We start from the raw sequence: 26,956 nt of genomic DNA on the forward strand, positions 1-26,956 counted from the left end.
ATTATTTTTGCGAGATTCGGATTTCCCGAAGAAATAGTTTGTGACAATGGGCCGCCATTTCACTCAGCGGAATTCAAGAAGTTTTGTAGCAATAGTGGAATTAACATTAACTATTCGGTACCATACGCACCGTTCCAGAATGGACTAGTAGAAAGATTCAATAAAACATTGTTGAAAACGGTGAAGATTAGTGCTGCAATGGGAAGGGATTGGAAAACAGATCTACAAAATTTTCTTCTTGCTTATCGTTCTACTCCTCATTCTATTACGAACGTGGAACCAGCAAAACTTCTGTTTGGACGAAGAATTAGAGATAAGATTCCAACAATGAATAGTGAAAAAATTGACGAAACATACAATGCAGTTCAGGACATCGATAAAATAAGGAAAGAAAAAGGAAAAGTGTCGGGAGATCTAAAGAGAAAGGCTAAAAATTCAAATATTGATGTAGGTGATCAAGTAGTTATTAAAAATACGATCAAAAGAAACAAATTAACAACCAATTTCAATCCACAACCTCATATGGTATTGAAAAGAGCTGGAACAAGCTTGACTGTCAAAAACATGGCAACAGGAGCTGAGATGGACTGGCATGTAAATCATGCAAAGAAACTAGTATCTGCAAATCCTTTTGAGAAGCCAGAGATGCAAGAAGATGACAGAGCTAAAACAGGACCAGTACGATTTCGTGAAACTAAAAGACAAATCAAAAAGCCTAGTTATTTGAAGGATTATTCAGATGTAGATGTAATTAAAATAATAGAAGTTCAAAACACTAAGAAAACAAGGAAGAGATGTAGTGTACAGAAATATATCAAGTAGGCTAAGAAACCGATTGTGAATAAACTGATCATTCAGAGCCGTTCTTTCAGTAGTAACTGACGTCTTTAGTCTGGACTATTACACTGGCTTACGGGGGGCTATTTGCCAAGTCGGATGCGCTAATTGCCCTTCAATTTGCCAGCAAATTGCTGGCAATTAGGGGGCTATTTCAAATGCAACATTTGGGCGATTTGCCGCCGTCATATTCTAGTCGCTCCACCCGCACTTAAATCGTCCCTAAATCGCTCAGGGAATGCGCCATTTAATCGCCCTTAATTGCCTAATATGAAAGTCATAAATAATACTTATTTTCGGATTCATTATCTACTCACATCAACTTATCAGTACACTAGGTTTTCCACCACCACCAAACTATAGGAAGAATCAATGGTGACATTGGTATTACACACCAAAACTTACCACAATCAGACTTTCATTAAGACTTTAGGTCAGAGATCTTGTTCCACTATACTTACACACGATTCCACAATTTCCCACATTCGTTCATTAAATGAAGTGCACTAGACAAACAAAATACAAGCGAGAACAAGCCAATTGTTTAAAAAAACAATTTTAAGCTTAAGCCAAACATGAACCGCCATGTTTGAAAAACACAAAAAACAACCAAGACGAATTGAGTCAAACGTCGAACTGTTTAAATCGCCTGACCATGTTCGTCCGCATTTTTTTGACCGGGGATCAACTCAACCCTGAAATTCGGAACTGTCATCCACCGATTCGTTGTCTAACGACAAAACGACACATAGGGCTGCGCTGCAGACAAAATGATCATGTTTGTCAATGGAGCTGTCAAAATACAAGCAAAATAAAAATTTTGTCATAAAAATCGTCAATTTCTCTTTAAAAGTATCATTTGCGTACCAAATTCAATCGTTAAAGGGCTAGAAAAGTGTTTTTGCACCGAATGAAAAATTTTAATCGTAATTTAAAGATATTTGAAAAAAGTTATTTATTTACAAAAAATAAGACTGACATTTAAAGAAAATCAACTTTCTTCCCCGTGCCTTCAGATTTCGTTAAGAAATAGTACGTTTTGACTGCGTATCTATTGATTTTGTTCGCGAGTTGTATGATGCATGTCAAACTCAAAATCATTTTCTTGGTTCATGTCATGAAAGACAGGCGGCGCATGGCTATTTAAAGTTTTGCGTTAGACAGCCTATACGCCGATAAGTCCACAGAAAAAAGCAAAGCAGCAGAGATCCAGTGTGAGGAGAGTTTGTAAGGTGATCAATTAGTATCTATAATTAATTATAGTTTCCAAATCTAACATAAAGCTACTCTGTGTAGTTAGATTTTAGGGTTGCCACCCCTCCGGGTTTGACCCGGAGACTCCGGTTTTTGGAGACAATCTCCGGGTTTTACATCAATTTCTCCGTGTCTATTGAGACGATGAATAATTTTCACTAAATTTGTTTGTTTCAAACGAGTTCTTCCGGTGTTAATGTTGGTTGTTTCAGTATCGGCACTTAGCTGTTGGCCAGGAACAAAAACATCATTCTTTTATTGGAAGCTCCCCAGTGACTGCACAGATAAAAAACCTGTTTTAATCCACCTAGCGGTGCAATTGTGCCTTTCTCATTTCTCTAAATTATGGCACGGAGGCTTTTTATGTTCAACATAATCGTGGAAATGTCCATTACATTCTTAGTACACTTTGCACTTACACACAATGGCATGCCAGCCACGAACTTGATGAGCTACGTGTCGACGGTGAAACACTTGAAACAAAAAATATCATACTCCATTAGCCTAATCAGCATTAGATCAATGTTATCTGCTTGCTAACTCATTTTGTCATGCGGGGGTGGGTATGTGAGGAGGGCGAAAGTCCCATCAACGAACGACTCCCCAGCTTAAATTTGTATGCTTTGTGATACAGTGGTGGTTTAAAGATGATGGGGTTGAAAGGGAGGGGTATGAAAGCTGGATGGGGTGGTGGTCTGAGGGGTGATTTAAAGAGATTTTTAAAGGAGGGGAGTGAACAGTAGAGGGGGGTGTAACCCCTCTCCGTAAACCATCAACTACGCCCCTGTTAAAATCCAGAAACCTTATGCGAGTCGAAAAAAAAATTTATGGCCGGGATTAGGTTGACGTTTTTCAGAGTGATTGCATAACCTTTCTATATGAGAAAGGCAAAAATGTGCCAAAATCCAAAAAAGTGAACCGTCGTCAAATTTTTTTTCCAGTTTGCATCAAATCTCGACGTTTCATGCACCTTGAACACATTTTGCATCAAAAATAAAAATTCTATTTTTAATTTTTCCTATAGTTTATATGAGAAATTTCTGTGTGGCCGCACTCTGAAACCCGTAATTCCGGAACCAGAATTCCGATCGATCCAAAATTCAATAGCAGCTGATGGGAAGGTTGCACCCAAGGATGCAAAATGCCTACCTTTTCTGCGGCTGTAATTTTTCTGCCTACATTCTCATTTCTCTCTCGATGCTGCTGTCATTCGCTTGTGCAGGACGCCCAGCGCTGTACGGCTGCCTGTGTGCAAAGCAGTAACATGACAAAAAACTACTGTTCCCAGTACAGCCACCAGACGCGAGCGGTACAGCTTCTCTTTCCTTATTTTACATTTTTTAATATTTTCAATCTTTTTAATATTTTTATTCAAAAATGACAACAATGAATGAGGCTCATTTACGCCACGGCCGGCATCAACGCTTTCCTGTGCGGGCCTCTCCCTTTGACTATGCAGAGAAAAATGTGCAAAGCGAGAGAACAAACTTTACTACGCCACACTCTCACCGAGCAGTCGGAGTACAGCAGCAAAACAAAAATGTATTCTACTGCTGTACGGGAAAATGTACTCGGTTAGGCTACCGTTCTGGCAAGAGCTGTAGTGATGCGTCGCTGTAGCGGGCTGTACGGCTTGTGCAAATGTAAATATACCGAAAAAAATGTAGTTTATCGGTACCGTTGGCATCCCTGGTTGCACCTTTCATTTGAGACTAAGTTTGGGCAAATCGGTCCAGCCATCTCTGAGAAAAATGAGTGACATTATTTGACACGCACATACATACACACACACATACACACACTCATACACACATACACACATACATACACACACACACATACAGACTTTTTCCGATCTCGACGAACTGAGTCGAATGGGATATGACACTCGGCCCTCCGGGCCGGGATTAGGTTGACGTTTTTCAGAGTGATTGCATAACCTTTCTATATGAGAAAGACAAAACCTGTTTTAATCCACCTAGCGGTGCAATTGTGCCTTTCTCATTTCTCTAAATTATGGCACGGAGGCTTTTTATGTTCAACATAATCGTGGAAATGTCCATTACATTCTTAGTACACTTTGCACTTACACACAATGGCATGCCAGCCACGAACTTGATGAGCTACGTGTCGACGGTGAAACACTTGAAACAAAAAATATCATACTCCATTAGCCTAATCAGCATTAGATCAATGTTATCTGCTTGCTAACTCATTCTGTCATGCGGGGGTGGGTATGTGAGGAGGGCGAAAGTCCCATCAACGAACGACTCCCCAGCTTAAATTGGTATGCTTTGTGATACAGTGGTGGTTTAAAGATGATGGGGTTGAAAGAGAGGGCTGGATGGGGTGGTGATCTGAGGGATGATTTAAGGAGATTTTTAAAGGAGGGGAGCGAACAGTAGAGGGGGGGGGGGGGGTGTAACCCCTTTATGTGCGGTATAGTTAGCATAATTTTACACGAATTTTTTTATCTGTGTATACTTACATTAAGGCGAATCATAAATTTGAATTCATGCAAGAACATAACCTAAACAGCACAATTCCAGTAATTGCGTCTGCAGTAGGGATCGTTAATACGAGTACGGACTGTATTAAAGGGATTTTATAACTCCGAAGGGATTTTATAAGTCATCTCAAATATATGAGTTACGAAACCGGAAACCGTATCTTCTGTCCGATTGCTAGAGCAGCAGTTACAGCCCATGCTTAGTATTTCTTAACTCTCAAATGACAAAAAATGCAAAAATTTATGTTTGAAGAAAATCTCACTACAGGAACATACTGTAACGTGGCTGATAAATATTAACAGTACGTATATTCATGTATTTAATATGTTGGAATGTTCGTCTGAATCCTTCGTAACAGCTCTCGTTTGGTCCATATATGTTCATGCTCCAACAATACAAAAATTTACAAAATATTTTTTTCTGTATAGTCGTCAAAGTCAAGCAGAACCGATGCATGATATCAGGATCCACAAGCAATATTAGTATATTTGTGATTTAATATTAAAGCGGATTACTTGCACAATTTCCTTCCTTCCAATTTCATAACGATTATTGTCCTTATTGAATTTCCAACTTACGAACGAACAGAAAGCTTACATAAAATAACAATTTTCTCAGAATAACTGATGTTCTGCCAGCGGATATTTTACTCTTTACTTCAAAGATGAGTGGAATAAGGAGGAGGCACCAATATTGAACTAAAATTACACTATCTTGGTTTTCCCCCACAAGAACCCCATCCCGCGTTCAATTTGAGGTAAATTTCAATAAACGTCAAAACCTTTAAAACCAAATCTCGCCTTAAAATATACACTAATGAGCACCCCATTAGCATCTTGTTCAAAATTATTACACCGGTTATGTACTTTGAAGACGTGAACAAAACCAAAATTTTCAAAGTTTGTGATTGACTTGCAAACAACTTGAATGAGCTTTCCATTCTCGGCAATCAGTCAACACGCAGAGTCACGATCGGTGAACGAGCTGTTCGTTACCATCGCAAGTCATCACATTTTACTCCATTAAATAATGTACAAGGTAAGTAGGGTACCTGTCATCGCGGTGAGAGGCACGGGAACGACCATCCGCTATGTTCCCGGCAGAAATACACATAAAATCACTCACCTGTTGCGCATGAAGGACTTTGGCAGCGAACGACTTTTCAGTTTCATCTCGAACTTTCTTTTGATCGACGTCGAACGGGGCCGCATTGTTGGCGGGAAAGCTCTGCACCGGGCACAAACCGCAACCATCGTCGTTGTCGTGTTCCGGCGGGGGTTGAGAAGGGACCCATAACAGTTATGAATGGTTCCGTTTCCAGTTTGGTGAGTCCATACATCAATAGTGGCAGCAGCAGCAGCAGCCCGACGCGACAAAGAAGAGCAAAAAGTGAAAGATGAGAAAATAGATTATTATCACTGGAGTGTGAAGGGTGCGTGGAAGCACTTTTGCGTGTTCTTTTTTTGTCATCGGCAACAATTGGAAATTGTGGTGTGCGTGTCGGAAGGGTGTAATCGTCAAACTTGTGGGGCGCAATCGGAAGAACCCTTCATTTTTTAGATAGAGATATTTTGTAAGTTGACTGGTAGTTCCATGGAACAACGGAAAATGGGCGTCCATTTTTGACATGGATCCAAAAATTGTTGATGCCTTCGGATATCACTAAATGCTAAATCAACTTGAAAAAAACCTTGAGAAGAGTAATAAGACGAGACCACATATTTATTGATAAACTTTTACGTCTTACATCTGGAAGCGGAAGAATGAACCGTTTCCTGTGAACTAGTTGAGTAGTTCTAAGAACAAAAGCAAAAGAATAAGTTTTTACCTTAAAAGTTCGAGCTGGTGCCCATTGAGAGGTTGATATCATTATTATCTTGCTGGCCGTGTGGCATCTGGTGGCAGAAGTTAAGAATTGATAAACAGGCTTCCTGCTCCCATGTCGTAACAAGTGACAGAAACAAGATCCTCTGAATTTCACTTCCTGCATCTTTTAGAATTTCTAATTTGTTGTACAAATTAGTAAAGTAATTCTGATCAGTTTTCTTATGTGTTCCTGATAAACTCTCTTTCTAGTTGTTAGTATGTCTGCCATACAACGTAAGATTTTAAGTACAGTTAATGCTTATTTAGAGCCGCTCAAAATTATTTCTTATTCTCGTCGCGAAAACGGTTGATTGCCTTTTAGTTGTAGATCCAGTTTGTTTATTATAAATATCCTAACACAACGTTATCTCCTGTGCCAAACGCAATGTTCGTTCCCCGATTTGCCAATACAGTCGTGATTCGCTGGTTGGATACTTTTTAACTGGACCGCTTTTGTTGGACCGTTGTCAAAATCAATCAGTAGGCATGATCAAGGTGAAGAGAAATAAAGAGTGGATCATTTGTCACTTTTGAGTGTATTAGTTTAATACTTGCAAAATTAAACATGGCGTTCGAGACTCTGGAAGTAAACATAAATATTCCACCTTGATCGCAAGATCGCATAAGATACGAACTTTGGGCGGCTTCTTGGGATTGATGACCACTCCTAAAGGTAAGTACAATGTACGCCGTGGTTCCAAATCGTCGAGCTCCTTCCGGGTAGCTTTGTGTATGTACCCTTTTGATTGATACTCAGAAAGCTGCGTCCTCGCACTTTCGCAGATTAACGAACCGTTCTGCATACGCCTCTCCCAGCACTGAAATCGCCCGACTGCCATCTGGTAGCTGTACGGGAACTCGAAATAATCGTACTTCCAGAGAAGCCCAGTCTCGAATTGCTCTCCGATTCGCTTAGTGGTTTCCATTAGGATCCGATTTGATCGTTGAACTTCCGCAGACTCAGGAGGGGGGACTTCCATTATAACCAGTCTCTCGACTGAGAAAAACGGCTCTACGAGCTCGTATAGCGTGTGTTCAGCCTCCAGGCGCTCGCATATGAGGAAACTATGAACTATATACACTAACTTGTCCTGGCTGGAACCTTAAACGGCTCATCCCAAACGTGATTTTCCTGCAAACGGTTCGCCAGGCTGGCCATATCGTATTTTAAGTGTCGACGTTCCGCGTTGAGTAACGACTGTCGTGATAAGTCCAGCTTGCTTACGGTGCACACGTTTGACAAAGAATGTCTGGATTCCTCTGACTGTTTTGCAATTTCCAATGCGACCTGTTGTGAATTTGACTCAGTTCTCTTCACATTCGCCTTTCACTGAAGACACAATGGTAGTGTTTCTCCAACAACGCCTTGTTGATTCACCACCAGTGTTGTCTCCGACCTGTCATCTAAGAAGGGGTACACAGACACGGAAGATTATCCTCTAGCAGCGTCACAGGAATGATTCGAAACAGCGTCGTCTTTCCAGAGAAATGATGATGGGTAGCGACTTTGGAACCACTTGGTTTCTCTTCGACCGGTTTCGATGCTAATTTGAATGCAGCATCGGATGATGGCGTCGTTGACGACCGCCTATGCCGCATTTATTTTCGAATCTTGTGTTCCAAAACAATGCCGATACAAACTGAGTTATTGTATTAACCTCCAGCCGTCGTCGATGGTTTTGTCACGAAACTCTGAACAAGCTTTCACCCGATGCTCCGGGTTCTTGCAAACGAAAGCCGAGCACGTCGTCTTCTCGGTAGCTTCCGCTGTTGGTGAATCCTCTGATACGTGAACTCCGCAGAAGTTCTTACCCTTGCCATTATTATTATACTGCAACGTAACGTAACTCAATGGCTGCTCGTACCAGTGTCTGCATGTACTGGTCAAATGAACGAATGTTTACTTCTCCGCAACGTTGCTTGTATAGAGATTAGTCCAGCTTCATGTGCGCTGGAAGCTTCTCTACCAACTCCAATAAAGGCAGCAGGTTGTTCATGCCTTCCAGCGTCCAAATGATCGCTGAGGCTCCCCCATTCCAAACCCTATTACCGTGTCGAGTCCATCCTGCTTCTGTGCTGGAACTCCACGGATCTTCTGCAATTAAATGCCTCGCCAGATTTCCCGCATCAGAAAACCAGAAATGTCATAGTAAAATTGACCTGCGCGCTGATGCATAGCGGCCAGTCCTCTGGACTATCGGAAAAGGTTGGCAAGAGGTTTCTAAGCCTCCAGTTTCTCGAGGTTTAACCGTACCTTTCTTGCCATAGCGCTAGTGTACACTGACGAAGCTACACTTCCAGTTTGACCAGAGCTTTACTCCAAGTGAACGAGGTAGAAGCACTCACGATAGGTGACCTCGTCTTCATTGTGTCTTGACATCGGGCAAATATTCTACGGCTTCAGTTTTAACGTTACTAGTTCGTTCTTGATGTGATTGATTCTTGATGTAAACAGTACAAGCGAACTATCACGAAAAGTGAGGTTAACTGTGTCAGTAAAGAAGTTAAGAAGTTTAAGAAGTTAGTAAAAGTTTTTATTCTCGGTGGTTTGTTTACTTTGTTAGCTGCGTGATTTCGAGTGCAACGGGTGCTGATCTGTTACATTCGAACTCACGTGACTTCTATGTAAACAAACCATCGAGAATTGTCAAACGAAGGTCATCCGGCTCATTTTGTAGGGTTATGTCGGTTGGTGTAAAACCAAAATCCTTTGAAGTGATTTGATGTGCAATGCTTCGTGGCGCTATTAGTTTCTTTACTGACACAATTAACCTCACTTTTCTTGACAGTTCGCTTGTACTGTTTACATGGACTTGAAAAAATGTGTAAACGACTAGATTCGCTCGAAGCAAATCGTAAAGAATTTTTCTAAGTCCATGTAAACAGTACAATCGAACTGTCAAAAATGAACACTGAGTTCATTTGTGACGTCACCGTAAAGTATTCAATTGAGTCGTAAAGTGATATTGCTTTGAAAGTTGGATTTTTGATGCACTTCGCTATCACAGTTTTTTCACGGTTGCCAAATGAAATGATATGAAATCGACAAAAAATTAACTTTTTCCATCAAATTTATTGTAAAAACCGAGATACTGGCAGCCATGCTAACCTTCCAGCTACTAAAAGTAAGAAAAAGTTTGTTTTTGACACTTTTCTATGTCAATAATTTGTCAGGTCGAAGGAGTTGCACTTTTGATCACACTTTTGATTCATCACACTTTCATACTGTGCAATTCGATTTGGTGGGAATTGTGCAATATTATTCAGAGATTTTTGTCGGTAAGAAAGGCCTACTACACAGTTCAGCTCTCTCACATGTTCATGAAAATGCGATTGTTATTCGCAAGGGCGCATTTCGCAAATGTTTTTAAACCCGGTGTATCGCTGATTTTGAACCTGTACAGCTGTACTTGGGCAAAACCTGGTAAGTTTAGGTCGCTGATTACCAATGAGGTCATAATTGTTGTATTCATGGTAGGGGAAAGGACTTAAGGTATGCTCGTCGAAAATAAGACTTTTTAGACTTTTTCTAACGTTTCAGAGAGTCTTAGTAAATTCAGTTAATTTCCATATTATAATGAAATATTTGTCCTATATGTTATTAAATTTTCATTGTAAATTGAGTAAGTGAACGTGAATCTCCGGGAGCGTTTTGAAAACGAAATTGTTTCACGTTGTACATTAAACATTCACTTTGATCAGTTTATTTTTTCGTGCATTTTATTCATACCACTCATTAAACTTATTTTATTCACTGTTTTCATTCTATGCATTCTATTCGTTTTTTCCAGTTTATGAATGTTATTCAGTTTCTTAATTTTAATAATCCGACTATTTTTCAGTTTTTATTAATTTCATTCAAATTATTTATTTCACACAATTTTTTTCTCTTAATTTATAACTTTTCAACATCGCTTAATTTTTCATTTTAATCAATTCATTTTGTTCTGCTCATTTTCTCCTTTTTATCCATTTTATCAATTCTACTCGCTTTGTTCATTTGATTCGTTTGTTTTATTTATTCATTTTATTCCATTCATTTAGTTTTCATTTCATTAAATTTATTCGTTTCATTCATCACTATTTTATTAATTTTATCCATTTCATTCATTGTATTCACTGTATTCATTGTATTCATTCGATACATTTGATTCTTCATTTGATTCATTTGATTTGTTTGATTCATTCGATTCATTTGATTCATTTGATTCATTTGATTCATTTGATTCATTTGATTCATTTGATTCATTAGATTCATTAGATTCATTTGATTCATTTGATTCATTTGATTCATTTGATTTATTTGATTCATTTGATTCATTTGATTCATTTGATTCATTTGATTCATTTGATTCATTTGATTCATTTGATTCATTTGATTCATTTGATTCATTTGATTCATTTGATTCATTTGATTCATTTGATTCATTTGATTCATTTGATTCATTTGATTCATTTGATTCATTCGATTCATTTGATTCATTTGATTCATTTGATTCATATGATTCATTTGATTCATTTGATTCATTTGATTCATTTGATTCATTTGATTCATTTGATTCATTTGATTCATTTGATTCATTTGATTCATTTGATTCATTTGATTCATTTGATTCATTTGATTCATTTGATTCATTTCATTCATTTCATTCATTTCATTCATTTGATTCATTTGATTCATTTGATTCATTTGATTCATTTGATTCATTTGATTCATTTGATTCATTTGATTCATTTGATTCATTTGATTCATTTGATTCATTTGATTCATTTGATTCATTTGATTCATTTGATTCATTTGATTCATTTGATTCATTTGATTCATTTGATTCATTTGATTCATTTGATTCATTTGATTCATTTGATTCATTTCATTATTTTCATTCATTTCATTCATTTCATTCATTTCATTCATTTCATTCATTTCATTCATTTCATTCATTTCATTCATTTCATTCATTTCATTCATTTCATTCATTTCATTCATTTCATTCATTTCATTCATTTCATTCATTTCATTCATTTCATTCAATTCATTCAATTCATTCAATTCATTCAATTCATTCAATTCATTCATTTCATTCATTTCATTCATTTCATTCATTTCATTCATTTCATTCATTTCATTCATTTCATTCATTTCATTCATTTCATTCATTTCATTCAATTCATTCAATTCATTCAATTCATTCAATTCATTCAATTCATTCATTTCATTCATTTCATTCATTTCATTCATTTCATTCATTTCATTCATTTCATTCATTCCATTCATTCCATTCATTTCATTCATTTCATTCATTTCATTCATTTCATTCATTTCATTCATTTCATTCATTTCATTCATTTCATTCATTTCATTCATTTCATTCATTTCATTCATTTCATTCATTTCATTCATTTCATTCATTTCATTCATTTCATTCATTTCATTCATTTCATTCATTTCATTCATTTCATTCATTTCATTCATTTCATTCATTTCATTCATTTCATTCATTTCATTCATTTCATTCATTTCATTCATTTCATTCATTTCATTCATTTCATTCATTTCATTCATTTCATTCATTTCATTCATTTCATTCATTTCATTCATTTCATTCATTTCATTCATTTCATTCATTTCATTCATTTCATTCATTTCATTCATTTCATTCATTTCATTCATTTCATTCATTTCATTCATTTCATTCATTTCATTCATTTCATTCATTTCATTCATTTCATTCATTTCATTCATTTCATTCATTTCATTCATTTCATTCATTTCATTCATTTCATTCATTTCATTCATTTCATTCATTTCATTCATTTCATTCATTTCATTCATTTCATTCATTTCATTCATTTCATTCATTTCATTCATTTCATTCATTTCATTCATTTCATTCATTTCATTCATTTCATTCATTTCATTCATTTCATTCATTTCATTCATTTCATTCATTTCATTCATTTCATTCATTTCATTCATTTCATTCATTTCATTCATTTCATTCTGTTTGCGCCAGCTTTAGGGTTGCATAAGTTCGAGGAAGTGAGACTTCACTGTAGTACAGGACAGTTAGGTATCGCATAATGAACCAACTACTATAGGCGTTACGGAAGAGTTTGTTGCGTTCAACACTCATACTGCAGTCAGTTTTCTAGAAGATTCTCACTTCCTGAACAGAACAGTTGTGTTCATCTAATAATTGTAGCAACCTATATATAGTAAAAATTGCAATCAGAACAGTCAGTCATTATTCATAGTCGGTCATTATTCATAGTCAGTCATTATTCATAGTCGGTCATTATTCATAGTCAGTCATTATTCATAGTCAGTCATTATTCATAGTTAATCAGTATCAATAGTTACTCCTAATAACTTGTAACAAACCTTATCATACTACAAGGTCACAATATAGAAGAAAATGAATTACATACAGAATAGTGCCACGTTTTATACTGAACAGTTTGGGCTTATAATAAGTGCCTAGTTCTACTGAATAAACCCACGGAATTTATCTAAGTGACCGCGAGTTCTTACTGCACCGTGAACCGAACAGTTTTCCCTCGTCATAAAATCCGACAGCTCTACAGACGTTGATGTGCGAAAACACATTCATTTCATTCATTTCATTCATTTCATTCATTTCATTCATTTCATTCATTTCATTCATTTCATTCATTTCATTCATTTCATTCATTTCATTCATTTCATTCATTTCATTCATTTCATTCATTTCATTCATTTCATTCATTTCATTCATTTCATTCATTTCATTCATTTCATTCATTTCATTCATTTCATTCATTTCATTCATTTCATTCATTTCATTCATTTCATTCATTTCATTCATTTCATTCATTTCATTCATTTCATTCATTTCATTCATTTCATTCATTTCATTCATTTCATTCATTTCATTCATTTCATTCATTTCATTCATTTCATTCATTTCATTCATTTCATTCATTTCATTCATTTCATTCATTTCATTCATTTCATTCATTTCATTCATTTCATTCATTTCATTCATTTCATTCATTTCATTCATTTCATTCATTTCATTCATTTCATTCATTTCATTCATTTCATTCATTTCATTCATTTCATTCATTTCATTCATTTCATTCATTTCATTCATTTCATTCATTTCATTCATTTCATTCATTTCATTCATTTCATTCATTTCATTCATTTCATTCATTTCATTCATTTCATTCATTTCATTCATTTCATTCATTTCATTCATTTCATTCATTTCATTCATTTCATTCATTTCATTCATTTCATTCATTTCATTCATTTCATTCATTTCATTCATTTCATTCATTTCATTCATTTCATTCATTTCATTCATTTCATTCATTTCATTCATTTCATTCATTTCATTCATTTCATTCATTTCATTCATTTCATTCATTTCATTCATTTCATTCATTTCATTCATTTCATTCATTTCATTCATTTCATTCATTTCATTCATTTCATTCATTTCATTCATTTCATTCATTTCATTCATTTCATTCATTTCATTCATTTCATTCATTTCATTCATTTCATTCATTTCATTCATTTCATTCATTTCATTCATTTCATTCATTTCATTCATTTCATTCATTTCATTCATTTCATTCATTTCATTCATTTCATTCATTTCATTCATTTCATTCATTTCATTCATTTCATTCATTTCATTCATTTCATTCATTTCATTCATTTCATTCATTTCATTCATTTCATTCATTTCATTCATTTCATTCATTTCATTCATTTCATTCATTTCATTCATTTCATTCATTTCATTCATTTCATTCATTTCATTCATTTCATTCATTTCATTCATTTCATTCATTTCATTCATTTCATTCATTTCATTCATTTCATTCATTTCATTCATTTCATTCATTTCATTCATTTCATTCATTTCATTCATTTCATTCATTTCATTCATTTCATTCATTTCATTCATTTCATTCATTTCATTCATTTCATTCATTTCATTCATTTCATTCATTTCATTCATTTCATTCATTTCATTCATTTCATTCATTTCATTCATTTCATTCATTTCATTCATTTCATTCATTTCATTCATTTCATTCATTTCATTCATTTCATTCATTTCATTCATTTCATTCATTTCATTCATTTCATTCATTTCATTCATTTCATTCATTTCATTCATTTCATTCATTTCATTCATTTCATTCATTTCATTCATTTCATTCATTTCATTCATTTCATTCATTTCATTCATTTCATTCATTTCATTCATTTCATTCATTTCATTCATTTCATTCATTTCATTCATTTCATTCATTTCATTCATTTCATTCATTTCATTCATTTCATTCATTTCATTCATTTCATTCATTTCATTCATTTCATTCATTTCATTCATTTCATTCATTTCATTCATTTCATTCTGTTTGCGCCAGCTTTAGGGTTGCATAAGTTCGAGGAAGTGAGACTTCACTGTAGTACAGGACAGTTAGGTATCGCATAATGAACCAACTACTATAGGCGTTACGGAAGAGTTTGTTGCGTTCAACACTCATACTGCAGTCAGTTTTCTAGAAGATTCTCACTTCCTGAACAGAACAGTTGTGTTCATCTAATAATTGTAGCAACCTATATATAGTAAAAATTGCAATCAGAACAGTCAGTCATTATTCATAGTCGGTCATTATTCATAGTCAGTCATTATTCATAGTCGGTCATTATTCATAGTCAGTCATTATTCATAGTCAGTCATTATTCATAGTTAATCAGTATCAATAGTTACTCCTAATAACTTGTAACAAACCTTATCATACTACAAGGTCACAATATAGAAGAAAATGAATTACATACAGAATAGTGCCACGTTTTATACTGAACAGTTTGGGCTTATAATAAGTGCCTAGTTCTACTGAATAAACCCACGGAATTTATCTAAGTGACCGCGAGTTCTTACTGCACCGTGAACCGAACAGTTTTCCCTCGTCATAAAATCCGACAGCTCTACAGACGTTGATGTGCGAAAACATTTTGGTCCTTCGAACCGGATTTATCCACTGTCGGATTTCAAGCCGTTTCTTTCGGTCGCGAAAGTGAACAATATCGAACAATGTCGTATCGCGGTGAAGTGAGTTGCACAGTCCCAAACAGGACAGAAAAATGCCGTACCAACAAACAACCGGCTGACGAAAAGAAGCCAGGTTATGTGACGATGCGCGTCACCATGTGCTAGTGGTAAAGTGTATTTGCACCAATAAAAACGAAACAGACCCATGACAAATCATAATCGACTGGTGAAAAGAAGCCAGGTAGTGTGACAATTCGTGTCACAATGTGTGTGTGCCAAACTACTTATACAGAACGGGCGAAAGAACTTCTCTTGTGCATAACAGTACTGCACAGTGAATTCGACAATCTAGCTACCAGAAAACATGTGCCAACACATATCCGCCCGTGCGCAACAGTTAAAAATCATCGTCATTTTGCGCATTATTATATCGTTCAAGTGTCAGAAATGCTAAATAACTGTGCAGTACGTACCTGAATGAATCTACTTCAATAATTGTTCACACGCGTAAAATAAAACGCGCCCACCTTTCGAATACCAACAATCGTCTTGGTATCAGAACGTCATCCAGAATCCATCTCCGCCGCGCTTAGTAATGTCAATATGACACGAGCGAAACTAAACGTCATGGTTGTGGTTCACTCATCAAACTACTTTCGCGCTCGTCTGTTTCCCGCAAGTTCACACAAAACGTTGATTATATTAAAACCGATTCATTCGCGGATTAACTACTAGTGCGCGGGTAAAATTCATTTGAAAGACCTTACGACAGCTAAACCGGTTCCATTATTCGTGCGCAATGGACAAGTGCAGCGTAAACAAAGACAATGTTGCTTCACAAAGCACAATGGCGAAACAATTGTTGGCTATGGCTCGCCAAATGTGCAGTCCGGTCGACAATCAGGAGATGGCTTGGCTAAAGGCAACATCATCGTTGGTAAGGAAGTGGTGGGCACAAAGTGTAGCTGTGACTGGCGTTTCGTGTGGGCCCGGTGCAGTACACGACGAGGTACTTGAGGAAATATTACTACAGCTATTACATCACACACGCCAAGCAGAGGAAACCGTTCTCAAGATAGTGGCAGCACCCAAGGTGGATGCCTCAACTCAACAAGCTGCAAAAATAGTTTTTCCGATATGTTACTACTGCGAAGAACGTTATTTTCTGTTTCGTTGCACCGAATTTAAGAAGTTAACACCGATGAAGAAACTTGAGTTTGTACGACACAGCTGCCTGTGTGCCAACTGTTATGGGTCCGATCACCGGACTCAAAGCTGCCACAGGATTCCCGATGCCTTCGGTGCGCAGAGAAGCATCACACACTACTGCACACAGCCTACAAGGCTTAGTGCAAAAGCGAATTGCATACAAACAATGGTTTAATTATCTTATATTGGCTTGAGGTCATTTGTTTTTTCTTTGAGTTTTTGCCCTTTTTAATAAATCAATGAATTCTGTTTGAATAATTTCATATTCTGCAACTGAGCCCTGTTTACTATCCACCCACTCATTGGAAGCGAGGAAAGAAGTAACCAGTTTTTACTCCGGCCAGGTGAGTTGCACGGGTATATGTTCAGCCGAAGTTGGATATAGATCACTGCACCTGTAATCAAACCCTCTTCGAACTTCGTTTTGATTTCGTTACCGCTCTCCACATCTGTCTGAGTCAACATTACTATGATGGTTTGAGGTGCTTGCAGATCTACTGTAGGTCACGTCGATAGCAGATTTTGGAGTGACCCGGAAAAGGGTTGCGACCCTTTAACTTCAGAAACGAATTCGGTCTTCGTTCGTTAATGCTTCATGACAACAACCAGGCCTGCTCACAATCAGTCAGGCACCCCTGCGGTAATCGGGGGCATCATTAAGGTCCATTCAACCGAATGGCAATGACTTCACTGCGGTGCGCGTCAGTAGGTCATTCGAGCTTGTAACGTAGCAAGCACAGTCTCTTTCCGGACGATCACGGGAGAGATTGCTCGTCTGTCTGCCCATCTTTGGGAGACAATTCTTCGCAACAGCGGGAACAAATCAGCGCACACTCTTGTCATGAAGCTAGCAGTCTGTTGGCTCGCAGCAGCTAACAACATTCAGCAGATACACTCCAGTCAGCAGCAAAGGCCTGCTGAATCCCACCGAAAACGCAAGGCAATCATCATAGTACAACCAGTCGGCGGTGCACACCGCTGAAATTTCAAGGATACTCACCTAATGTTCAATCTACAAGTCATTCAGATGGACGAAATTGCAATCCGAAAGTAGCAGTTCATGTGGTTACGCAGACCATTCGTCGGAAGTTTTACCAAAGGCATTCTCAAGGAGTAGAATCAACTCAACATCAGCAACTAATATTTCACGTAAGGTAGATCAACTGCAACGAAGCAACACCACCCTACCCCTCCACCATACACGATCGATGATCATAGGCCGTTTATCAGCATATCTTCTACACCATAGTCGTCAGCAGACAGTCACATACTAGAAGTGACTTCGAGGTGCCAGCAGCAAAGCAAGTGGGGATGGCGCGGTTCTGGTTGAAGTTACTGGAACTGCCATCCCAACTTAACCCAAAGTTAAGTATTTTAATAGTTACCATTGCAACAGAAATTTATCCGTTTTCCAATGCAGGCACTGATACAGAAGGCAACAAATACGCAACCCACGGCAAAAGGGCATAGTTACGTCATCGCGACTGCTTCAGTACTTGGATCGATACTACGGGGGTAGAGGTGGTCAACAGAAGGAAGCAGCTAGGGGTGGACACTCCTATCGACTAAATTACCAACAAGCACCATATCGCAAGGCAAGTGGCATAACCAACATCAACAACATGGTGGCGACAACAACAGCAACAATTCGTGAGTGGTGGGACCAGCGGAGTCGTTCGGGTCTTGTTTTATCGACGCCGGCTGCATAGCAGTTGACGGAGTCGAACTCAAGTCTCCCGTCCTCGACGCCCATGGTACACCACTGATCATCAAGCAACGCAAAAGCATACGGACCACTACAATACGCAACGCATTGGTCAAATGATAACAGCACAGCAATTGATTAAGCAGCAACATTGAAGGGCGAAGATAGTAAACAGCAGCAGACCTAACATAATCAACAATATTAGCATATAAGAAATGAATTCATTAGCAGCATATCATATCTTAGTGTAGGATAGAATAGTACATCTCAGGATCTATTGAAAGATCCATCTTTCAAGGCGGGCGGTATGTTTGCGCCAGCTTTAGGGTTGCATAAGTTCGAGGAAGTGAGACTTCACTGTAGTACAGGACAGTTAGGTATCGCATAATGAACCAACTACTATAGGCGTTACGGAAGAGTTTGTTGCGTTCAACACTCATACTGCAGTCAGTTTTCTAGAAGATTCTCACTTCCTGAACAGAACAGTTGTGTTCATCTAATAATTGTAGCAACCTATATATAGTAAAAATTGCAATCAGAACAGTCAGTCATTATTCATAGTCGGTCATTATTCATAGTCAGTCATTATTCATAGTCGGTCATTATTCATAGTCAGTCATTATTCATAGTCAGTCATTATTCATAGTTAATCAGTATCAATAGTTACTCCTAATAACTTGTAACAAACCTTATCATACTACAAGGTCACAATATAGAAGAAAATGAATTACATACAGAATAGTGCCACGTTTTATACTGAACAGTTTGGGCTTATAATAAGTGCCTAGTTCTACTGAATAAACCCACGGAATTTATCTAAGTGACCGCGAGTTCTTACTGCACCGTGAACCGAACAGTTTTCCCTCGTCATAAAATCCGACAGCTCTACAGACGTTGATGTGCGAAAACACATTCATTTCATTCATTTCATTCATTTCATTCATTTCATTCATTTCATTCATTTCATTCATTTCATTCATTTCATTCATTTCATTCATTTCATTCATTTCATTCATTTCATTCATTTCATTCATTTCATTCATTTCATTCATTTCATTCATTTCATTCATTTCATTCATTTCATTCATTTCATTCATTTCATTCATTTCATTCATTTCATTCATTTCATTCATTTCATTCATTTCATTCATTTCATTCATTTCATTCATTTCATTCATTTCATTCATTTCATTCATTTCATTCATTTCATTCATTTCATTCATTTCATTCATTTCATTCATTTCATTCATTTCATTCATTTCATTCATTTCATTCATTTCATTCATTTCATTCATTTCATTCATTTCATTCATTTCATTCATTTCATTCATTTCATTCATTTCATTCATTTCATTCATTTCATTCATTTCATTCATTTCATTCATTTCATTCATTTCATTCATTTCATTCATTTCATTCATTTCATTCATTTCATTCATTTCATTCATTTCATTCATTTCATTCATTTCATTCATTTCATTCATTTCATTCATTTCATTCATTTCATTCATTTCATTCATTTCATTCATTTCATTCATTTCATTCATTTCATTCATTTCATTCATTTCATTCATTTCATTCATTTCATTCATTTCATTCATTTCATTCATTTCATTCATTTCATTCATTTCATTCATTTCATTCATTTCATTCATTTCATTCATTTCATTCATTTCATTCATTTCATTCATTTCATTCATTTCATTCATTTCATTCATTTCATTCATTTCATTCATTTCATTCATTTCATTCATTTCATTCATTTCATTCATTTCATTCATTTCATTCATTTCATTCATTTCATTCATTTCATTCATTTCATTCATTTCATTCATTTCATTCATTTCATTCATTTCATTCATTTCATTCATTTCATTCATTTCATTCATTTCATTCATTTCATTCATTTCATTCATTTCATTCATTTCATTCATTTCATTCATTTCATTCATTTCATTCATTTCATTCATTTCATTCATTTCATTCATTTCATTCATTTCATTCATTTCATTCATTTCATTCATTTCATTCATTTCATTCATTTCATTCATTTCATTCATTTCATTCATTTCATTCATTTCATTCATTTCATTCATTTCATTCATTTCATTCATTTCATTCATTTCATTCATTTCATTCATTTCATTCATTTCATTCATTTCATTCATTTCATTCATTTCATTCATTTCATTCATTTCATTCATTTCATTCATTTCATTCATTTCATTCATTTCATTCATTTCATTCATTTCATTCATTTCATTCATTTCATTCATTTCATTCATTTCATTCATTTCATTCATTTCATTCATTTCATTCATTTCATTCATTTCATTCATTTCATTCATTTCATTCATTTCATTCATTTCATTCATTTCATTCATTTCATTCATTTCATTCATTTCATTCATTTCATTCATTTCATTCATTTCATTCATTTCATTCATTTCATTCATTTCATTCATTTCATTCATTTCATTCATTTCATTCATTTCATTCATTTCATTCATTTCATTCATTTCATTCATTTCATTCATTTCATTCATTTCATTCATTTCATTCATTTCATTCATTTCATTCATTTCATTCATTTCATTCATTTCATTCATTTCATTCATTTCATTCATTTCATTCATTTCATTCATTTCATTCATTTCATTCATTTCATTCATTTCATTCATTTCATTCATTTCATTCATTTCATTCATTTCATTCATTTCATTCATTTCATTCATTTCATTCATTTCATTCATTTCATTCATTTCATTCATTTCATTCATTTCATTCATTTCATTCATTTCATTCATTTCATTCATTTCATTCATTTCATTCATTTCATTCATTTCATTCATTTCATTCATTTCATTCATTTCATTCATTTCATTCATTTCATTCATTTCATTCATTTCATTCATTTCATTCATTTCATTCATTTCATTCATTTCATTCATTTCATTCATTTGATTCGAAAGCTCGTCATTGCCGAACACTATGAATTCGCTTGGAGTTGCTGTTAGGTCTGAAGCAGCCCATTTCGCCCAGACCTCTAATAATCAACGACTGCAAGCTGCCAAACGCAGGGTGTCCAGCTACGCGAGTACAGGAACAATTTGAGCTGGAGGAAGGACTGTTATACAGACCTGGCATCGCAGACTAATCGTGAGTTACCAAACAACCACAGAGAACGGTGAAGAACGAAAAATTTTGGACAAAATTGTTAAAGTCGCATTTTTAATTTTTTTTGTATCTATTAACTAAAATGTGTGTTTATAACACACAAAACCTTTTTTTGTCGATTTTAGCTGAAATACCAATAACTTGGCTTTTTTTAGTGGGGGTTCGCCATAATGGATCGGGCATTTTGAATTTCGAAAATCTAACAGCAGATTCGTAATCAGCGTTCAAAACCCATAATTCCATGTAATTGTTTCAAAATATTGACATTCTACCACGAATAATTCATCGAAATTGTTCTCAAAACTTCAAACGCGGTTTTCTCAAAACTTGATTTTTCAAAACTGCGTACAATCTCATTTGAAAACGGTTCAAGACTTTTGACCTCTTGAAAGGAAAACCTTTTTACCTATTAACTATCTTTAGTGAAGCCTTAAAGTGGAAAAAGGGCTAAAAATCGAGATCGTACCATAATGTCAAATTTGAAAACGGCGCCGGTAGTTGAGTGATAAGCGTGACCGCCACTCATTTCAGTTCGAGATGCATTATAGTATAGGTGTTTACATTCGTCATGTTTGAGTGTGTTGGTTTGTTGCTAGTGAAATTAATCATGGTGCCCCAGGACCGCGAAGCACATAATCAACAAACTGACCAATCGAAACGAAGCTTGTAAGCACGTGGTGAAAATAAGTATGGCGTCCGGGATCGCAAAAGCGCAAATGATTACATCGCTAACCAATCAGAATGAAGTATGGGACCACGTGCTTTTGTTTTGTCCTTCATTTCTTGTAGTTTGCTCCAAAAAAGTGACAGTTGACGCACACATAGAAAAAATGCAGACACCTGTACTACTTTCGGGGTCCGAAAGCTTGTCCGTTATTGATCAATAACCCTTTAGGATTACCAGGAGTTGCACATTGAAAGATGTTTCGCTACCCCCAAGCCTAATTATCTACTTATTCCCTGTGCAACTTCAGCCAGTCCAGATCGTCAACGGAGTAGCAGCCAGGGGTCGTCGCACAAGCTTGGGCTCAAGCTCATAATGTCAAATTTAAAGTTTTTTTACTCGTGCTTAGGTCATTCCTCCAATCACTTTAGTTTACTTAAGAGCCTTATTATTAGTTTTGTGTTTAGATCGATCCTGTGACAGTGGGATGCAGGGTTGGCGGATAACGTGGGTAGTATAGGTAGTACTATCCACTTGAAAATAACCGAGTGGGTAATTACCCACCCAGAACTTTGGAACCAATTTAAAATTTGAAATCTGCCGTGCATATGTGCCGGACACACAATGCGCGTGTTTGAAATCCACGATGCGATGCCGCAAGCGATTTTATGTGAGTGTAATGCAGGCTTTTGTATTGCGAAAATGCAACAAATTCCTAGTAATAGACCGTCCACTCTATACTTATCTTACTACCCATTTGGGTAAAAAGTACGACGCCGGTCCTGGCAGGCTGTACGCAATTTTGGTAATCCATGCGCACCTAATCTTAGACAGAACGTCACAACGTGCACCATTTTGTTTTTTCGCCTTGAAAAAAATTTAAAATGATGACGAAAATATAAGCTATTTGAATAGGGGAGCCCGGGGCTTTTCGGACCTACTTAAACAAATCTCCCTTTTAGGTGGATAGATGTGAAAAAATTTGCCGGTCCAAGGTTCTAATTTTTAGTTGGAAACCTCAGCTACATTTTGGTGCCATCAAAGGTTAATTTGCATCACTCAAGGGCAGCGCTGGGCGACGATTTGCAAACCTCTACGTTTTTTCATCCTTTTACAATGTATGGGTAATTCGGACCTCCCTACGGGGCAATAAAGACCGTCATTTTTCTTTAATTTTTTAAAATGGAATAATATTTACATATGAAATATTTATAAGACACACTCCTTAAAAATGTAACCAGTCAGGGTAACAATTTAGCACTGGGAGGGAATATACCTTTTTTTGCGTATACACTCCGTAGAGTGTATTGTTTACGTAATGTTATGCTCACCGCTGTTCGATACCGTTCACATTTAGTTTGTAATTTTTTTTGTATAGTTTCGCGTTTGTGAACGGTTCTGTGCGTACAGATAGGTGTAGAAAATTATGTTTTATGTTTGTGTATTAATAAAATAGGGCTTATGTAGGCTATCGCTCTCCGTGTGCACTGGTTATGCTGCTTGACAGCTGTGCGACACGGCTGTTTGTTATGATCGAGTGCGGAAGGCGGCCATCGCCAAGACAGATAGTGACGGACCACGGCATCGATCAGACACCCGATCAGTTTTGTTTGTTTTCGGGACAGTTTCCCGCCACCATAATTGGTATAGTGCGCGTGTGCGACGGTGAAAATCCCCGTCGGAAAGTGCCATCCCGTGGTTCGGGTACTCGTGTAAGTGGTGTTGGTTCGCCGAAGTGGGACAGCTAACAGTTAAGGAGCATTATCGCGTCCCCGGCTAAAACCCAAGGAACCAAACACCGACCGTTCTCGCTATAGAGGATAAGCCAAACGAGCCTAGCTCTCCTCTATAGCTAAAAGCCAAGGAGAACGAAGCAGGGTGGACAAAGGTTCCCCCTGGGAAGTGCACTGCGGCGACTTCCGGGATCGTTTACGGCGAGTAGACGATCCGGTGATTTATCACCATCGTCGATAGGGAGGTTCCAACAAAGGAGCCAAGCTCACCTCCCTAGCTAAAAGAGAAGAACCGTTGCCGGAGCAGCCAACGAAGATACGACCGAAGGAGAACGCGGCCGTTGTTGACCCGGCCGGTCGGAAGATACCGCTCGTCGCCAGCAGCAGCCGATTAATTATCAGCGTGTAGAGCAGTGCAGGGAGAGTGGACGCAGCAAATAAAAGTTGGTAAATTTAGTTTATTTGTTTGTTTACTTTTTTGTTGTTATGAATATCCGAAATTCCGGTATAGGCATCTAGGCCGCCCTGAAAAGAAGGGTCCGCCGGGCAATCAAAACCCGGGTAGTGGGCTAACCCCTAATTACGCTGCTTACAAGAAACAAAAAAATTGCTTTACAAAAACTTAATCTGGTAAGTCACAGCTGTATTTTCTTTGCTGTGGCGTGTGCAATGGTGTGTTTATTTGTTGGTTTAATCACGGTTTTCCATTATAATGATTTTTGTTTTGAGAATGGCAAAAAACGAGACACGTTGTGTCTCCTTTCTACAAAGAACAAATAATTACATTCAGCTCTCAAAATAGGTATTTCAGAAAAGCGGTTTCACGAATATGTACGATAGTCAGAAAGTCTTGCTATTTTCTGAAAAATCGAGGGGGTCCGAATTACCCCCACTGTCTTAATAGCACCGGGACCCCCTACTAAAACTGTTTCTTTCTATGTTCTTTCATTTGCCCACAACAATCTAAATTTTGCTTACTTTTTGGTCATTTGAATGAGAACCTCCGCCAAACAGCGTACTTTCAAAATTAAATTAAATTTATCGATCCCAACACTCCGCGAATGCGTTGGTAGAATTAAAGCCAATGGCCATTCAACATTGTTTTCCGCTCATTGTCACTCAAGCAATACCGTACATTCTGATTTGCATGCTATCGACCAAGCCCGAGTGAAATAGAAGGCACTTTTCCGCAGGAAGTTCTGTTCAATACAATCCGTTCCGGTAATTTTCCGCTTTCCCACAGAGTTTATCCCGGAGGAAAATAAACATCCAAGTTAAAACAATGGAATCTGCTGTTGTTCTATTTCGCGTAGAGTGTCGTGTGCATACCGTGGAGGAATTCGACTGGTCAGCAAAAATTTTTTTTTTTAAATATGGAACAGTAAAAATATGGAAACCACTTATTTTTCAATAATGGTACCCACCACTCTTTCATTATAATGACAAAACCAGCATTAGAAGCAAGCAAGAAAGATTTCCGACAAAATCTTTCCATCGGACCAGTCATCCTGCACTTGTGCGGATAAAGCGAACCACCCACCGCACAGCCAATCTCGCAGTCCTCGCACAAATGGAAGCTAATTCCATTATGGGCCCCGGTACTCGATAACAGGCTAGTTTAGTGATGGCAGGCAATCCCAAAAAAAAAACTGTACATTGAATGCGATCCAAGGCTGAAAGGACTTACCTAGCTTTCCTGTCACGTGCATCGTTCCCGGAGCCAGTCTTGTCCGAAGCAACCGTCGCTGCCGCTGCACCTCCTTGAAAATTCGAACCGTGACGCTGATTGTTGTTGGCAGGATGGCGTCTGCTGCTAGGGCTACGATTGACTTTATAATTGCTACTATTGCTTTTAACACTGCTGTTGCTACTTCCTCCCCCACTGGCACACCCACCCGCCCCCGTACCGGCGCAGACCGAGTGGTTGGATCTTGCCCTTTGGATCAATTGATCGGATAGAGATTGATAATTGCTTTTCGAGGATGACGACGATGAAGACGGTGCCGCCGCCGTCGTTGCTGAGTGCTGCTTGGCCAACGTTGCTATCGTCGTCGTCGTCGTCGTTGTTGCCGTTGAGGAGGACGATGAGGACGTTCCTCCTCCATGGGAGGATGATTTCGAAACACGGTCACGTGTAATTGGCATCTCGTGCTCACCGAGAAATGTGATCGAGTTTGCTTTGACAATTGCCGACGATTGGGCCGTCGCTCCTGGGTAGAAATATCGACGACCACCCACACCAAACACCGACCGCAGATCTCCATCGTTAATTTCGATATTTTTCTGTTTCTTTAGGGGATGATGACCAACGCCACCGTAGCTATTAGCCTTAACGGGAACCAACGTGGTCGGGCGTAAATCACCGATTACTATCACTTCACCACCTGCACCCGTACCCGCACCACTAGCAAAGTCACCAGCGATACTCTTTCTGTTCAAACAGTTTTCACTACCCGATTTTGTTAACTGATTCTGTTCGACCGTTAGCGATGACGAAACGCCACAGTGTGGCCAAAAATCACAGGAACTCGCGGTACAACTGAAATGGATACAAAAGGGGGAGAAAACATGTTCATAAAATGGTGGTCCAATTTCGCTACTAGGTTTTTGTTTGTTTTGTTACTAGAATGTTTGATTTTTCTCTTGTAGATTTTAGTGCATCGAAAAATAGCATAGAACACTTCGGAATCACTTCATTGGTTTTTTATAACAGTTCCATAAGGTCTAGTTTAACAGTATCGCTTTAGTTATTATCTTTAATAAGTGTTTTCGATTTTTTTTAACAACCGTCTTCTGTACTTTAAAATCATGCTTATCGTACGGTTTTTCAAATTCCTTGTTAGTAGTCTTGTTAGTTTTACGCTTAGGCTTTGTTTGGGACCCTCTCCAGCGCGTCGCAGAGATTCGGGTTAGTATTGTTAGGAAGTGTACGTGATTACCAA

The 26,956-nt window shown here is 37.2% G+C and overlaps 1 protein-coding gene across 3 annotated transcripts in view; it reads right to left on the reverse strand.

The window, feature by feature from the left end:
• The window catches only part of LOC131693311 (uncharacterized), a 903,090-nt gene that overhangs the window by 224,710 nt on the left and 651,424 nt on the right, over positions 1 to 26,956 (reverse strand). For all 3 annotated transcript variants that reach the window (XM_058981027.1, XM_058981026.1, XM_058981028.1), the window contains 2 exons: positions 25,702 to 26,553; positions 5,727 to 5,828 (listed from right to left, as the gene is read on the reverse strand). In XM_058981027.1, the coding sequence (XP_058837010.1) occupies positions 5,727 to 5,828; positions 25,702 to 26,553 (954 nt within the window). The remainder of the gene's footprint in view (positions 1 to 5,726; positions 5,829 to 25,701; positions 26,554 to 26,956) is intronic.

This window comes from Topomyia yanbarensis, chromosome 3, assembly GCF_030247195.1.
Source record: "Topomyia yanbarensis strain Yona2022 chromosome 3, ASM3024719v1, whole genome shotgun sequence".
NCBI lineage: Eukaryota > Metazoa > Arthropoda > Insecta > Diptera > Culicidae > Topomyia > Topomyia yanbarensis.